This window comes from Gavialis gangeticus, unplaced genomic scaffold (genome assembly GCF_001723915.1).
Source record: "Gavialis gangeticus isolate Ggan-Ray unplaced genomic scaffold, GavGan_comp1, whole genome shotgun sequence".
NCBI lineage: Eukaryota > Metazoa > Chordata > Crocodylia > Gavialidae > Gavialis > Gavialis gangeticus.
The window spans coordinates 61,459,418-61,476,898 of record NW_017729022.1 but is presented as its reverse complement, the minus strand read 5'-3'; the positions used below and the strand labels follow the sequence as shown (position 1 = coordinate 61,476,898).

General features: G+C 44.3%; 1 protein-coding gene across 1 annotated transcript in view; it reads right to left on the bottom strand.

Moving 5' to 3' along the window:
* ENTHD1 (ENTH domain containing 1) overlaps positions 1–17,481 on the bottom strand; it is a 120,053-nt gene that overhangs the window by 64,369 nt on the left and 38,203 nt on the right. The window contains exon 4 of the mRNA XM_019515156.1: positions 9,347–9,476. Coding sequence (XP_019370701.1) covers positions 9,347–9,476 — 130 coding nt within the window. The remainder of the gene's footprint in view (positions 1–9,346; positions 9,477–17,481) is intronic.

The window sequence follows — 17,481 nt, the reverse complement described above, 5'->3', positions numbered from 1 at the left end:
AGATCCAACTGTTCACGTAGGTTCTTAACCTGCATACAAAACCTCCACCTAATGCAGGAGGTATACAGTCCCACTAGGGGAAAACACCTTCCTGGACTTGGTGCTAGCTACAGGGGATGACCTGGTGGGGGATCTGCAGGTACAAGGTAACCTAGGGGATAGTGACCATCAATTGATTGAATTCAAAATCTGGTGTAGAGTGGGAAAAGTAACCAGCAGGGCAGAAGTGCTAGACTTTAGAAAGGCTAACTTCAATGTGCTCAGAATATTAGTTAGTGAGGCATTGAAGATCAAGAGCATTGGTGAGATGGGAGTCCAGGAAGGGTGGTTGTTCCTCAAGGGAGCAATCCTTCAGATGCAGAAGGAGACAATCCCATATTGCACAAAATGGGGCAAAGGGGCCAAGAAACCCTCTTGGCTGAACAGGGAAATCCAGTAAAGCCTAGGAGCAAAGAAAGAGGCACACAGGCTGTGGAAACGGGGTAGCTACCAAGGAGAGTATACCTCCTTGGCTCACACTTGCAGGGAGTCAGTTAGGAAAGTCAAAGCAGCAAAAATTAAAGACAACAAAAAGTCCTTCAGGTATACAGGGAGCAAAAAGAAGGCGCAGGATAACATAGGACCCCTACAGAACAGGCTAGGGCAATTGGTGACAGATAGGAGGGACAAGGCTGAACTCTTCAATGAGTTTTTTGCCTCTGTATTCCTGCACATGGATCAAGACAAATCTCCCAACTGCATTATAGATACGCACAGGAGGAACACCAGCCCACCAATGGTCAGCACTGACCTAGTAAAGGGATAGTTGGAGGGGCTGAATGTGTTTAAGTTGGCAGGCCCAGATGATTTCATCCAAAGGGCACTGAAGGAATTGACCAGTGTCGTAGCAGAGCCACTGGCACAGCTGTTTGAGCACTCTTGGTGCTCAGGTCACGTCCCAGAGGACTGGAAAAAGGGCCAGTGTGGTTCCTATTTTCAAGAAGAGGAAGGAAGATCTAGGTAATTACAGGCTGGTTAGTCTCACCTCTACCCTTGGAAAAACCTTTGAAAAAATTATCAAGAATCACATTTTTGGAAGCCCAGCAGGAAAAATAATGCTGAAGAGCAACCAGCACAGGTTCATAGCAGGTAGATCCTGCCTGACTAACCTTGTTTCTTTTTATGACCAGATCACAAAATGCTTAGATGCAGGAGTTGAGGTAGATGTCATCTACTTTGATTTTAAGAAGGCCTTTGATACAGTATCTCATCCTATTCTCATAAACAAACTGAGTGGCTGTAACAGAGGATTACACAGCCAGGTGGGGGGCAAATTGGCTTAAAGGTTGCACCCAGAGAGTGGTGGTGGACAGGTTGATATCAACCTAGAAAGATGTGGGTAGTGGGGTCCCCCAAGGCTCGGTCCTTGGACCTGTGCTATTCAATGTCTTCATCAGCAACTTGGATGAGGGTGTGGAGAGCACTCTGTCCAAATTCGTGGATGACATGAAGTTATGGGTACAGTAAACACACTAGTGGGGAGGGTTTAAATCCAGGTGGACCTGGACAGCTTGGAAAAGTGGGCAGAAAAGAATAGGATACAGTTCAACAAAGACAAATGCAAAGTGCTGCACCTAGGGAGATGGAATCACCAACAGACCTATAGGCTAGGGGATGACCTTCTCAGCAGCAGAAAGGGATCTCAGAGGATAGTTGACTCCAAGATGAATATGAGCTGCCAATGTGATGAAGTAATCAGTAAAGGTAACCGCACTCTGTCATGCATTAGCAGGTACATCACAGGTCCAGGGATGTGATACTACCCCTCTATGCAGCATTGGTCAGGCTGCAGTTGGAGTACCTTGAGAGGGTCCAGAGGAGGGCCACTCATATGGTTAGGGGCCTGCAGATAAGGCCTTACAAGGAGAGACTGAGGGACTGGATCTCTTTAGCCTCCACAAGAGAAGGCTGAAAGGAGATCATGTGGCTGTTTACAAATTCATCGGGGGTGGGACAGCAGGAAATAGGAGATGCTCTGTTTACCAGGGCACCCCTTGGAATAACCAGGAACAATGGCCACAAACTGACAGAGAGCAGATTTAGATTGGACATCAGGAAGAACTTCTTTACAGTAAGGGTTCCCAGAATCTGCAATGGGCTTCCAAGGGAAAGTGGTGCTTTCCCCTACTTTGGGGGTCTTTAAGAGGAGACTGGACAAGCACCTGGCTGGGGTCATATGAGCCCAGCACTCTTCCCCGCCCAGGGCAGGGGGTCGGACTCAATGATCTTTTGAGGACCCTTCCAACCCAAACAACTATGAAACAAGGAAAGCATAACTCAGCTGAAGTCGGTAGTTCCACTAGCATAAGACTGATGGGAGAACAGAAAGATCTCAATTTATGTCAAAATGGAATTTAGTGCAGAGGTTCCTAAACTTTTTCTTATTGCATACGCCCTTCCAGATTTACCAGCTGCCTGCATAACCCTAGCAACATGTTTTATATTTTAACCCCTTAAATGCTAAGTATTATTAGAATGAAAAATTAAATCCACCATTACACAATTTCTCCTGCGTACTCCACAAAGATGTCTTGCATACCCCCAGGGGTACACATACCACAGTTTGGAAACCCTTGGTTTAGAGGATGATTTGGGACTTTAAAGCTCAACACTTCTCTTGCCTAAGACCATGCTTTAGATCTACTCAGCCTTTCAGAGATATGTCTGCTGGCACACTCAAGGGTATTTGTATAATGCAATCACACAAGACATTGAAAAAATCTTTAGAAACAGAAAAGGCTCCTCTTTGGACATATCTGATCAAAAAAATCTAATTCATGCTCCACGTCTGCTGGATGACTTGTGTGCCCACAAACTACTTTGTGGAACAAGGCAATTTAAAAGGAAATAAAATGCAAGCGCAGTATTTGAAGAAATCCTTCTGGCTGCATAGAAGTAAAAGCTGCATTCTGGAGAACTTTTGGCTGTAGTTGCGGCTAGAGGAAAGAGAGAGTAAGCTCCTGGACCTCACCCCAAAATTACTGCAGGGGAATTTGACAGCTTTGGACATAATCCATGTTCAGTTTTTTGTTGTTTTGTGTAATAAGAGTCTGCCCTGAAATTTCACTGCAATGCACAGCAGAGAAGAGCAGATGCCAGAATTGGAAAAAGGGTAGGGGGAAGGAGAATCACTTAAGTTTCTCGTTTTTAGTGACAATTACTATAGTCATACCTTGTTCACATTATTTGACAACAGTGAATTACATGTTTCAGGTTTTTGGATGTGCTCCTCTCTCAGGCATCCTTTCTGGGTTTCAACTGTGGTTTAACTGTCATTGCTTTATCTAGAGCTAAGCAGCTTGCACCAATTTCAGGTTGCTGCTGCTTATTAAAATTTGAACTACAACTTTTTGCTTATTCTTAGTGGGATTTAAGGCTGAGGTCTAAGCAATGCTGGGAATCATACATGGTAGTTACTAGAATAGACTAATAAGACTAACTGTATTGGATCTGCTTATACAGCTAGAATAAGTTTAACTCTAAATACTAACTTTCCATGTTTGCTACCAAGTAAAATTGGACTGAAAAAGAAATGAGTGTTTGTAGCTTTTACACTTTTACAACTTAGACTGAAAAGTGTTTGACAGCTAGGGACAGAGGAGGCAAGTGACGTGCTTTTGCAAGCTTCCAAGCAGTTCTGTTGTTTATTTATACTATCATATTGTTTTCTTGTCTACAGGTTGAGTTTCCTCATAGGCTAAAAATAAGTTCTTTGGATTGTTAGTGTGGTGCTCCATTTCAGCTAAAATATCTTGCTTCTCAGCAAGGCTAACTAGCCCCATGGGCAGGTCCAGGATTTTGCAAATGGAGGTGTGGGAGCAGCAACCAGAGCTGCAGGTGTGGCAGCACCCCTGCCTCCAGTTCCCCATCACCTGGAGCGGCAGACCATGCCACAAGAGCAGCAGCTGGGGACGTTTTTTTTAGCCTTCAAATCAGATGAGAACCCTTCCTCCACCCCTCATGCTCTCAGCACCCACTCCCTTCTCATCTGTATTCAGCAGCATGTCCCCTCCACTCCTGTTCACTTCCTCCCCTGCCTACCACTTTCCCTGCTTCACCCAAGGGCAGGAGAAGCTCTGCAACTGCTCCTGCTTGCTCCACCCAGGCTCAGCCAGGGACAACCACAAGACCAGTGGTGGTGGGCAGGTGCCCCCATCTCTGAGCATACTCTCTGGCTGGCAGGAAACACCTGGCAGGGGGACCCACCACCTGCTGCCACCACTGCCGTGGTGTCCAACTGAACCTAGTTCCCTGTGCAGCCTGCCTGGAGTGTGGCAGAAGCAACTGGGAGAGGGGGGATTGGGAAGGAAAGGGAGATGCTCCTGAGCATAGGGGAGAGTCCCTCCCCAGTAATGTTGGTGGGCAGGGGGCAGGAATTCTTACTTGCTTTAGGGTCTTGAACAAATTCCCTGGATGCTGCTTCTCTCATGTGATCTTAAAGGGGAGTGATACCATGCCACTGCACACCTGGCCCTGATTAACCCAGGAGTGCCACAGTACTATAACTATAGTGCTTCTAGTACCCACGCTAGCGTGGGTACCTCTGCACAGCACTGAATTGTGCCAGGTAGACATGCTCCAGCCCCCTCAATTCATACATACCTCAAACAATGACTTCTAATGCTAAGTCTGTACCCAAAATGGAAACAATGTTCACTGAGAAATCAAACAGAAAGATAACTGCAATAGCTAGCCGCACAACTTGCACCAGACCTGTCATATACAAGTTTCACTGTGTTAACTGAATCCCTGCTACCAGGAAACTCAAAACAATAGGGCAGTATGGCACAGCTGGATTCAAAGCAGTATGTTTTCTTAAATATAGTGGTTGCCAGTATACTCAGCAAAAGACTTGAACTTAGAATAGCATACACTGAGAGGTGTGCAAGGGAGCTAGAAGAGGAACTGTAATTAATGTAGATTCTTTCTGTTTCAGCTGAACTGTTTTCTTTAAAAAAAAAACAAAAAAACAAAAACTACTACTATCTTAAATCCCTTCCTGTGACTGGGTTCCATTTTGAGCTCAGCCACACATGTTATCTGTGAAATCAAGTATCATGCACATGTGACGCAGCCAGTGTGACAAGGCTGGTGCTGATCAGGTATGATAAGAGGCAATCTAGAAACTAGTGGGATTTTTATGTTGGTCTTCTGGTTAGAAATTTGTTAAAGGCATGTTAAAGATTGCTTCTCCCGGAACTCATAATGCAGCCCCCAATGCTGAGGAATTTACAGTCTCTCAAATTTATTTTAGACTTTCTAACATGACATGGTGATTATTTTTCCCCTGCAGGATAAATACAGGGAGACTGCAGTCCTATATGTAGTTAAGTCCCTCCAATCTTTCAATTCTCTAATTGGCTTTTACTGCAAGCAGCTTTGGCTTTGACCTATTGCATTCACTGGGATGAAAAATGAACCCTCTCATTTCACACCACTCCATTTTTATGACAGGCTTTTTAGAAAGACACATTTATGGCCTGCTTCACATACACAAATAATGAGGTGACACATTCTCCCATATTTTTAAAGGTAGGGAAGACTAGGGAATAAAAGTTAACAGGATTTTTCTTCTTCCAACTAGGCATCTTATGCACATACCTAAATATAAATTTTACAGTAGTGCTAAGTCTTCTGTTTCACATCTTCATTGAGAATGTGGAGAGTTGCTGAAGCCTCACAGAAGACTTAAAAATGCAAAACCAAGTCAGCTACTAATCTCTGAGATTTCCTGTTTGACTTATGTGTTCCTGTTTGACATGACTCTGTCCCCCTCCCCGCCTCATTGCTAAGGAGGCAAGCATTAGCATGCAAACCTTTTCTAGAATTCACCTGTTCCACCTGCTTATTCCTCTCACACACACACACACCCCGCAATGTCTTGCATGAAAAGGCACAAGCAGGAATTATGAGCTTCTAAAGGAAATTGATCTAGCTCTTTATCCACTGAAATCAGGTCCTAAGGTCTGCCTAAACCTAGTAGCCCACTAGGCTAGCCTGATTAAGGCACTGAATCTTATCTTGCCAAATGGCACAAAAAGAAAGTTGTGCCTAGCATCACATGCATCTGTCTGCTTCCCATCCCAAATAACTTCAAACCTACTTACATTTGGGTTGATTGACATTAACCCTGGGTGCAAGTCTGAGGGAAGACTCAAACTCTGACTTCAGACACTTTGGCATCTCTGCCACCAGACCCTAAAACCCAATGAAGTGGAAAGGAGAAAGTGCATAGCATATTTGGGAGAAGTAGAATTGCTCCTACCTACAGAGAGATATTTTAAGCTGGTATCAGTTGTTGGAAATCAATATAGAAAGCACTTAATTTCAGAGACTCTCTCTCAAGGTAGACTGCAAGATGGGTCAGAAAAAATATTAACTGAACTGCAATGATTTCTCTGACATGATTTTGAAATGTAAGGCCCCTGGCAGACATGCAGTTAAAGGCACTATGGGATCTGATGTGCAATCCCCATAATCACGCTTCCTACCATGCCACACATGCATTGTGGGATCGAGCAGCAGCTCCCATCAGGTCATACTGCTGGTACAGGGCATCAGGATTCTTATTCCAGGCTCCCCCTACACTGACAGTAACACACACCCTCACCTGGGAGCCTGGATTAGCTGATGGGGCTCCCAGTCACAAGGCTATCCCATGCATCCACAGGGCTAGGAGCCTGGATTAGCTAAGCACAGCTCCCAGCTGCAGGGGTACAGTAAGGCCCTTGACTCCAGCTGTGCCCAGAAGGCTGGGAGCCCCCATCTGTCAATGTTCCCAGTTGAAGGGTGTATCAGAGTCAAGGGCTCCAGTACACCCCTGTGGCTGAGATCAGCTGCTGATCACAGTTCTCAGCCTTGGGTGCTTATCAAAGCCCTTGATTTCAATGGTGCCCTGGAGCTGGGAGTGGCAATCAGCTGATCCGCACTCTCAGCCTCAGGAGCACATGGGAGTCAAGGGCTCCCACACACTCTGGAGTAGGGATGTAAATATCATTTAAAAAAAATATTTCTTTAGCCTCCTCTAATTATATCAGTTAAACAATTAACCATTAATACAGCAGCTCTGGCAGAACTGCTGTTGGGGGCCCTTTGACTGGTGGGGGGAGGAAGGAGGCAAGCCTACCCGGACCAACACAGCCCATCTGAAACCCTTGCTGGGAGGGAGCACCTATGAAGTAGCAGCAGCTAACTGCTTAACTGATGAGTTATTAGGCTGTTCCTTTTAGGCTATGGGTACTAGTTCTCTCACCCTTTCCTCTCCTGTTCTCCTTGCTCCTCCCTCCCTGCAGGGGCACCACTTGCAGCTTCCCTTCCCCCCTTCTGTGCCAGACTGTGACTGCCTGGAGCTAAGTTAACCAGTAGGCCTGTGTGAAGTGGCTAGTATTCGCTTTGGATTCAGATTCTGCCGATTTGGAGGACAGCGATTCGTTTCGGTGATTCAAATCACTGTCCCGAATCAATTCGTCTGAATCGCCAAATCAAACAGGCCCCATCTTCCACCTGCTCTCCCAGCCCTATCAGTGGCTGCCCTACCAGGCTCCGGCACATACTGGCTCCTGCCAGGTGTGTGGGGGGGGTCAAGGTTCCCCACTGCCTGGTGCTACATGGGGGACTCTGCCACAAGCCTCCAGAAGCCCCAACAGCTGCTGCAGCAGCCGGTGAGTGTAGGGCTTTAAAAAACAAACAGAGAAAAAGAGCTGAGAGCTGGGCCAGGCAGGGTAGCCATTGACAGGACTGGAAGAGCGGGCAGGGGTCGGGGGGTGCTCAGGAGGGCTGGGGGAACAAGCAGGGGATGGGGTCCCCCATGGTCCCCTTCCCCCTCCTCCACTTACCAACACAGAGTCCAGGTCCAGCTCCCTGCAGCAGCAAGCAGGGACTGCCCAAATCTCCAAATCTCTCTGAAGCTCTCCAAATCTTTTCTGAATAGATTCGGAGAGCTTCAAATCGATTTGGACCTTTTTATTGGTCTCCCAATTCAGTTTGGATTCAGAGATTCAGCTGCTAAATCAGGCCAAATCTCCTCCAAATTGAATCAGTACCCAAAGCTTCACACAGCCCTACTAACCAGTTATCACTGAATTTATCAGTTAAATAATTAATCTGTTAACTTTTCACTCCCTTTCTCTGGAGGCTGGAAGCCCCAATCAGCCTGGCCCCACATTCAATTAATGGCATAACAGGAACCAGCCACAAAGTTATTACACATATTTTAGATAATAACTTTGTGGCTTATTCCTTGTTATGCCATTAATTGCATAAGTGTTGTAGCAACAAAGTTTGGCACCTGGGGCAAAGCCTGCAGCAGCAACCCTCCCTCGCCCCGTGCACAGATCCATGGGGCACATGCCCCCCATGCTTGCCTGGGAATGTGTGTAGCAGCAGGAGACACCCTTGCCCCATCCCCACACCTTCCCAAATGAGCTGCTTGCAGCTCCATCCCGTGCCCCGGCCCGGCTTAGCTCCGGCATTGAATTGCATTGATATGTGGCTGGGTAACTACTTAAGATGTGATTAACTGGTCTAAGGTTCATATTTCTCCCTCTCCCCAATACTGAAACAACCTCTTCCTCAACACCAGTACCTACCCTGTCCTAGATTCTTCCTTCCCTCCCTTTTACCTCTTGCCCCACTCACGGTGATTCTTTTCCCTTGACATCTCTCTGTCCTTCTCCACTCCTAGCTGCCTCCTTATATCTACTCTCCCTCACATAGTGTCCCTTATTCCATTCCTAGAACCCTTCCTCTCTACCTTTGAACAGACTGATATTCAGCTATACTGCTAGCCTTTTTGGTTGGATCTCATGCTCTGTTGTACTACAGTCGTGTAAACAATGTGCTTGCAATGCATGGAAAAGTAAAGCCTAGGAAAAAAAGTAAATCTTGATAGTGCTCATGGGACAAGGAAAGAGGCTGACATCCTGAATTTAAAGGAGTACTAGGGAAGATCTGAGTAATATAAAAGTGTGGAACATAATGAGACAAAACAAAAAAACAGAATGAGCATTCAAATCCATGGGTAGTTATCTATAGCAGAATGATTTTTCTTCAGATCTTCCCATTTTAACTGTTTCCTTCCTGGTATCCACGGGAATGAACCATTCTTTGGAAGCACTTCAAAATGCTGTTCATGATAAGTGGGGCAGAACACAACCTGCTTTATCTACAAGTTACTTTATTCAGCAATCAAGTGGTTAAATAAAGTACTTCCAAAACTGTCTTATTTGGATAAAATTCAGTTAGTTAAAGATCCTGTATTCATGCCAAACTTCTGCCCCTATTCAGATTTTGAACTGTTTAACCTTACTTTGCTTCCAGGAATCGCTGACAGTAGACTTAACCACTGGTGATCGTTCATCAGAAGAGTTCAATGCAGGAAATGGTGGCAGAAAAGTGGAGGCAGGTGTCTTTTCATCTTCGCTAAACACTATCAAGTCCTGATAGAGAAAACATACAGAAATAACTTGAACAGTGAACATTCAGATGCAAGCTACACTGATTGCAGTAGTGAAAATGAGCACTTTAGAGTTTGTGTATAAAACCAAAATGGGCAGGGTGTTAAACACTGCAACGTGGTTTAATTGGATTTATTTTAGTGAAACCACTGACTATGAAATATAAACTAGGTATTTAAAAAATGTATAAGACACATATGCAATTACCTACTATAGAAGACTCAGACTATTACAAATAGATATGTGAAAGCAAATATCATCAAAAGTCAATATTTTCCCCACTTACCTACCTGTTGAGACCTGAGTTCAGGGTTCTACATTTCCTTACTGCAGTTGTTTAAATCACTAGTTCCTAAACCACCATAAATAATGCAGCATGTTGTTTTGCTTTGCAGGTGTTAGTGATATTATCATTTATTATCACAGAAAAACAGAACCCTCTAATAATGTCTTGTAAGCTTTTCTGATCACCTTTTAAAATATTAAGAGATTTATTTTGATCTGTTTTCTATTAAAGGGTGACTTTCATGGTAGAGCACATTTTAGTAGAAAAAATGGAATTAAAAAAATGTCTGTGCCCTATGTTTCGCTTGCTATTATTGAAAAGTCTCGTATTTGAATAAGGAATTTCTTATACCAGTCCCAGCTGAATTGCCTGCTTAATATCACTACTAATACTTTGCAGTTTCATAGCACCTTTCATATAGGTATGCAAAAGCACTTAATAAACATTATATTTAAGGATTAAACTTTGCAGCATGACTGTGAGGTACAGCACTAGTATTCTAATTTTCCAGGTAGGGTGGAAAAGGGATTTAAAAACAAAGTGAAATAATTTTCCAGGGTTATGCAGGGAATGAGTCCAGATCCAGGTACGTTGGAACAAAGTCCTCAGCTGAAGTTATTTTGTGTAACTTTGCTGACATCAGTGAAGATATGCTGATTTTCACCAGCTGAAGATCTGGCCAACTACTATGTTAAATATTTTTTTGATGGAAGGCCAAAACTGGAGATTTTGGGTGCATACTGACATTTAAGCAGCCTGTTTTGGGAGGCTTTCTAATTATGGCACTTTACAGAAAAGTGCCATAGTTAGAGCATCATTGAACCTGTTTGCCTGTTATGGGGAGGCTCAGAGCCTGCCTGTACCAGCCCTGGCCAGTATGTGGGGGCACTCCAGCAGCCTCCCTGGAGGCTGCCAGACCGCACCTTTCCCTAGACCTTCCCCCCTTGCCTTCCATATGGCTGCACAGGGAGAAGACAGAGATGTTTTCCTCTTTGACTGCCCAGGGGCAGGGCTAGGCCAATGCTTGCCTACAAGCACCAGCCCTGCCTCGCAAAGGCCCTTGGGATGCAGGTGTATTCACCCAAAACTAACTTTCAATATGAAACTGTACAAAGGTTCACTAAGGTGCTCTGCCTTAAAGCACCTTCTTCTGAAACTATGTAGCTTGGGTGTACTCAGATAAGTACTCCCTCCTCTGACTGAAGGGGAATTGTTAGCTGACAGGTGTGCTGTAGGCAAAACTGCAGACCGCTTACAGTTCCCCTCTGTCCCTATAGAACTAGGCCAGGTCAGTTATAAAATTTAAATATGTACAAATTTATACTGATTTCTGGGGGATTGCTCTGAAGGGCCTTGAACCCACACAGGTAAATAAGAAATCTGGAACAGGTAAATACTGGTGAGTTCAGGTAATCAGCAAACACACTTAGGCACACCCAAATAAATACTGGCATTCAGAGGGAGGTTTCAATGGGGGGGAGGGGGTTCAACAAGATATATACATATACACATCCAAATGTATAACAAATAAACAACAAATGGTTATTAATGACAAAATATGAGGCGCTGGATACAAAATATAAAGTGCATACCCTCCTTCATGGTATCAATATCATTGTGATTACTAGAATCTCCTCTAGGGGAAAAGAACACGGGACCAGCTCCCGAAAAAGGGGAAAAGAGCTGGCTCCCAATATCTCCTCACCCTCCGGGGCATGGCCAGGACCCTTATCCTTCAGGGCCCTTTCACAGTTCCCCACCCCCTCTTCCAAGGGGTGTCCTCCCCTGTGGGAAACCCTTGCCCGATAACTCATGACTCCGGGGCCATAAAGGGGGATCAGCGCTCTTCCACCCAAACTGCTCCTTGCTGCCAAACCCCTCAGGCTCTGGCTCCATCCCAGCCACCTGCCTGCTAGTGGCCCTGAGCAGTCACATGCTCCTGGAGGCTACTGCCCTCTCACTGGGGTTGGAGGCCCGGGCCGCCTCGTGCAATGCTGGGGCTCAGTTCACTCTGGGACCCTTCCAGCAGCAAAATCAGTCCTGACCCCATGCTAGGGGTTAGAGACCCAAACTGCTGCTATTGACACCCAGGGTCTAGGTTCCACTGTGCACCATCCCTGTGCACAGAGGCCCTGGCCACTTGCCGGGGGTGGTAAACCCTTGCTGCCTATCATGGCTCCCAGGATCCAGCTCCGTGCAGCAGCACCTGCACTGCACCCTGGCCACACACCAGGGGTTACAGACCTGAGCTCCTTGCTCCCAGGTTCTAGCTCTGTGCAGTGCCACCTGCACCGAATCCCTGTGCACTGTTCTGTGCACCATGTACTAGAGCCAGAGCCCACCCCTGCTCCCCTGCCACCGTGGACAGTCTTCTGGAGCTCTTTGGGGCAACAGGAACTGCCCCACTTGGCAGCTCTTTCTAGCTCTGCTCTGTTTTGTCCCACGGCACATCTTACTCATACGGAGCATGCAGCTCCTTTTATTCACCTCAGAGGCTCCATCCCCAAGGTTCTGTCAGACCTGGCAAAGCCTGGTCTTAAACCAGGTCTGGGGTTTTTTTTGTTTTGTTTTGTTTTTGTTTTTTTTCTGCTTTGCCTAGGTAGGGGCAAGGCAAACCCCTCCCTGACTTTCCCTTGATTGGTGGATGGGCTCCACCAATCATGATGAGGACTGTCCAAGCACAGGGTGCCAGGCTGTTCCAGTAAGTTCGCCATAATTACATCAGAGAAGGGTTAACTTTTTATGCCATCCTCCATTTTTAAAGTGCTCTGCAGCCCTGAACGTTTGTTATGTTATAGCTACAGAGTGAGTTTGGCAGCCTTAGCACATGGAAAGTGTAACTTCTGTACAAACCTTATGGCTCCCCAGCCTGCTACTGTTGTAGTCATGTAAATAAATAATTTAATCAAAATATGTGATATTTAAGATGATTTCCTCCCATCACACAAAGAGTTAAAACAAATGGAAACTGGAAGTAGCTTGAAAAAGTGCTAGACCACTGCCTGTCTTTGGCTACACTTGCTGCTGAACTAGGTCAGCACTGGTTTAATAGTATCTATTGCTAATGTCTGCTATTATCAATGATAACTTTTTATGCCACAGATAAGATTAAAAGCATGAATTCCTAGAACACATTAAAATGTTTCTCTCGTAACCCCAGAGAGATTGGCATGAACCTTGGAGGTATGAGTAATTGTGAGCGACACAAGGCTGGTAGCAGTGGCTGTGAAGGACAGAAATGTATATTATTTTAAGGGGTTTTAATAGTTTTGGGGTGAGTTAATACAGAGATGCACAGAAGTTGGAAGCAGTGTCTGATGATGCATAGGATGACTTTTTGAACACAAAGCTCTTCTTCCCAACCCTGAGAGTGGTGCTGTGTTACGTGTGAGCTTGTTTCTGATTTTGTTGCTTTGTTCAAGGCAATTAGGAGAACAATAAGAAAACCAGACAAAGAATATCCTGAGTCACTGTCTGCTCATTTTTCTCCCAACAAAGAAATATGAAATTTCAAAAGTCCAAATTCTTCCAGACTGCTTAGAAACTGGCACAGCTCTGAAATCTTTTTAAAGTCAGATGAATATCTAAAAGTTTGGATGGTGATTCAAGTTTCTTAAATTAGCAAAAATGGGCTAGAATTACTATGAGACATCTTTCACACAATATTTCTGCACTTTTGTTTGGTACCTTAAATAGGAAATGCAAAGATTACCCTGCAATGAAAAATAATTGTAAAAATATTAACTGATAATTCTGGAGCTTCTGTTCTGTTCAAATTTGGCAAAGATTTATATTACAATTTATTTTGTAAACATGAGTTGCATTTGACTTGAAACTTATTCTAATACCTGAAACTGACAAGTTTTGAGCTCGTAAGAAATTCAGACTAAAATAGAAAAGTGAACAGGGGATATAGTTCCTCTAAATGTCTAAAGAAGTGAAATTAACATATATAGTATGGTAAATGTGTAGGTTAATGGCATGTGCTTAATCGAACTGGTAGCACTACAGAAGTACCAGTAGAGCATTGCAGCCATACTATGGTATTTTTTAATGCAATTTTGCTCTGTGTCCATACTTGACCCCTTCTAGATCGTCACATTTTTGCTGCCCTCTGTGTTTTTATCTCCACTGCCAAAGCTCCCCAGCTCTGCAAGCAAGGTCCAAGGGCTCTGTGGGCCACAGGTTACTGACCTCTGCTTAGAGAACCAGATCTGGGAATGCAGAACTCTTCTGAGTTGCTGAACAGAGAGAATCTAATATTCATTGCTCCAAAAACAGATAACAAGGCTGAAAGGCTTTCTTTTCAATGTAATTTTTGAGACTTGGAGAGGGGATAAAGAGGAGAACTAAGGGCTAAGATAAATCAGTATCTGAAATGTATCTGATGTTTTAGAATTGGTGCGAGAGCCTGTGTAATGTGTACATTTGCCTACATAATACACCTTGGACTAACTTTTATGCACTGATGAGTGCCCAGTGATTAGCCACCTATGGCTCAATGCCTAGCTGACAGGAGGTATCAAGTGAGATTTCCTAGGAGTTTCTGCTAGGTGCAGTATTATTCAGTATCTTCATTAATGTTTTGGATGATTGGATTGAGTGCACTCTTAGCAAATTTGTGGATGACACCAAATTGAGTGAAGTTGCAGACCTCCAGAGGGCAGGGCTAGGATCCAAAATGACCTGGAGAGACTGGAAAAATGGTCTGCAATCAATCAGATGAGATACAACAAGAACAAGTGCAAAGTCCTGAACTTGGGATGGAATAATTGTATGCACAAATACAGGCTGGTGAGTGGCTGGATAGGCTGCAGCACTGCAGAGAAGGACCTGGTGGGTTACGGTAGACCATAAACTGAATATTAGCCAATAGTGTGCTTTTGTTGTGCAAAAAAGAAGTCAACAGCATACTTAAGCTGTATGAATAGGAGTGTCGCTAGCAAATCAAGGGAAGTAATTCTTCTGGTCTATTCAACACTGGTAATGCCTCAGCTGGACCACTATGTCCAGGTTTGGGGCCTACACTTCGAGAAGGATGTGCACAGATTGGAAAGCGGCCAGTAGAGAGCAAAAAAATGATTACGGTTCTGTAAAGGCTGAAAAAACTGGAGAAGAGAAGATTTGATAACAGTCTTCAACTATCTGAAGGGTGATTAGAAAGAGGATGGAGATAGGCTTTTTTTCCATGACTACGGCAGGAGCACTGGCTTCAAGCTGCAGCAGGGGAAATTTAGGTTGGAAATTAGAAAGAATTTTCTGACTTTGAGGGTGGCCAGGCACTGGAATAGGTTCAAGAAAAACTGGGGAATCTCCATCCTTGGAAATTTTCAACAGTGGGATAGACAAACACTTGGATGTTGTAGCCAGAGATGATCCTGCCTTGAGATGGGGGCTGAACTAGATGACCTGGTAAGATCCCTTCCACCTTACTTCCTATGATTTTATTACAGGTAGATGAGAGCAGCCAGCCAATTGGCTGCCCTGATTTCTGTATGAATTGAGAGAGACATCATACAAACAGTTTGACCAAAATGTCCTATACATAATTCCTGAAATTATTAGCTTTTATGTTGAGACCTCTTACACTTCGATTTCTTTGTTACCTTTGAATTCTTCCTCCCCTCAATATCCCTTGAATCAACCATCTGGCAGACCTCAGGAAGCCACTGTGCATGTGTGTTGAAATAGGCACCTCAATCCAGAACAGGACCATTGAACTCTACCATAGAAAGTGAGGGAAAGCAACAGATTGAATAGCTGCCTATTCACACAGGCCTAGTGACCAGTGTACTATGAAATGGTCATGGAAGACCTATTTGCACTACCACATTATTAGGTCAGTGATCTTCACCTTTGATCGTTAGCATCTCTGATTTCCCCAGTGTAGATGAGACCTCTGTCCAGTAAATTTGAAAGCTACCTTTAATGAAAATGGTACTGGGGAGACAAGTATAATATAGAAGCCAAGAAGTCTGAATTCTGATCTTGGTTCTGCTAATGGCAACATGCAAGGCAGCTAGGGCCTGATCCTCATTCATGGTAAAACTGCTTTACAGAGTTCTGACAGCATGAAGGTGCTTTCAGATGAGAATGCATTACATTTAGAGTCCCTTTTAATGCCTGTTTACATTGCCATAATTGTATAAAGCGGAATTATTACAAATGAGAATCAGGCCCCTTACCTGTCAGATTCCTCATCTGTAATATAAGGAATATTGCTACCTATAATTTTTACTATTAAAAATTCACCATTTACCTATAGTTACCACATTTTAAGAAATCACAGCAGTTTCAGGAAATAAGGCAGTGTCTTAGACATTGTTATTGAGTATGGTATCTGAATAGATGTTGACTTTTTTAATGGCAGTCATTGTGCCTCACAGTGAGGCTTAATTAGCCAATAAGAGTGACTTGAAACTGTAAAGTGCTATATAAATGCAAAGTAGCTGTAGTAATAGTAGCGATGAAAGTGCAGTATAAGGAAAGGGAAAGCATTGCTTTGACTTTGAAAGCTCTTCTAGATTCCTGGATTTCTGTGTGTTAAGCATGGAAAACAGAGTGGGCTGAGACAGATTTTATCTCAAATCATTTTTAAAAATATGTGAAAGCTTTACCAATGCTGACTTAGCAACCATAGAGATGAACCCTTTTCAAATCCCTGCTTGTAATCAAAGTGTATATTTTCCTTTAGTGCTGTAGATTACATACAACCCTTTACACAGCACGTGTGGGCATCACTAATAAGATTTACTGTTTATCCGTGCCAAGTTTCATCATCTACTGTGAAAGCAGCTTGCTGAACAGAGGGAGAGCTGGATTGTGGCAAGTGCTGCTGACATTAATATGAAGAGAAGCTTGGCAGCAGAATGGTGGAATATTGCTATAATATAAATAATGCTTTTAAAACAAAAAACCTCATTTACAAATCTCTTCACAAAGTAGGGGGCACCATTTGTAAGAAAGCATTTGGGATAAGGAAGGAAGCAAATTAGTTATAGCATCCTTACTAGAACCACAGAAATAACAACCAGTGGGGGGAACAGACAGAGGTTAGGCTACATTCCATTTCATCACAAGATGCCATAAAACCTTTGGGACACATTCCCCTTAGAGTGCATACGGAATTAAATGCCTTGGGAGGAGACTATGCCTGTCAGAATCACAGGGTATGGAAAGAAATATGATCAATAAATATCTATATGAAAATTGCTTCTTTGAAAGCAGAAATGATCATCTGGGATAGGTTTCATCTTCCTAGACTTCCCCCTTTTTTTTTTTACCTCACCCTGTCATTGCCTTCCAGTTTAGAGTTGTAGCAGGTCAGAGCCGGAGTCTGAATACCCTCTTCAGAGGCAACAATCATTCTAATATTATAAAAGCCTAAGTCTGTCTGTCTGTCCGCAATGCTTTATTCACACTCTGATTAACTGACAAACAGCCAGTCAGAGCACAAAGAAGCATTCCGACAGAACGCAGCCTGCTGCCATGATAGTGGGGACACAGGGACAGAGCGGGGGGAGGTGGGGACCAGGCCAGCAGAGCTGGCCTTGCCCCCTCTCCCTGCTCCCTGGAGGCAGCAGCAACGGAGTGGATGGAAGTGAGAAGCCAGGCCAGCAGGGCTGGCCTTACCCCCCCTCCCCCAGCCCTGCTCCCTGCTGGTAATGCAGGGCGGGGGGGAGTGGGCCCAGGCCCAATGTC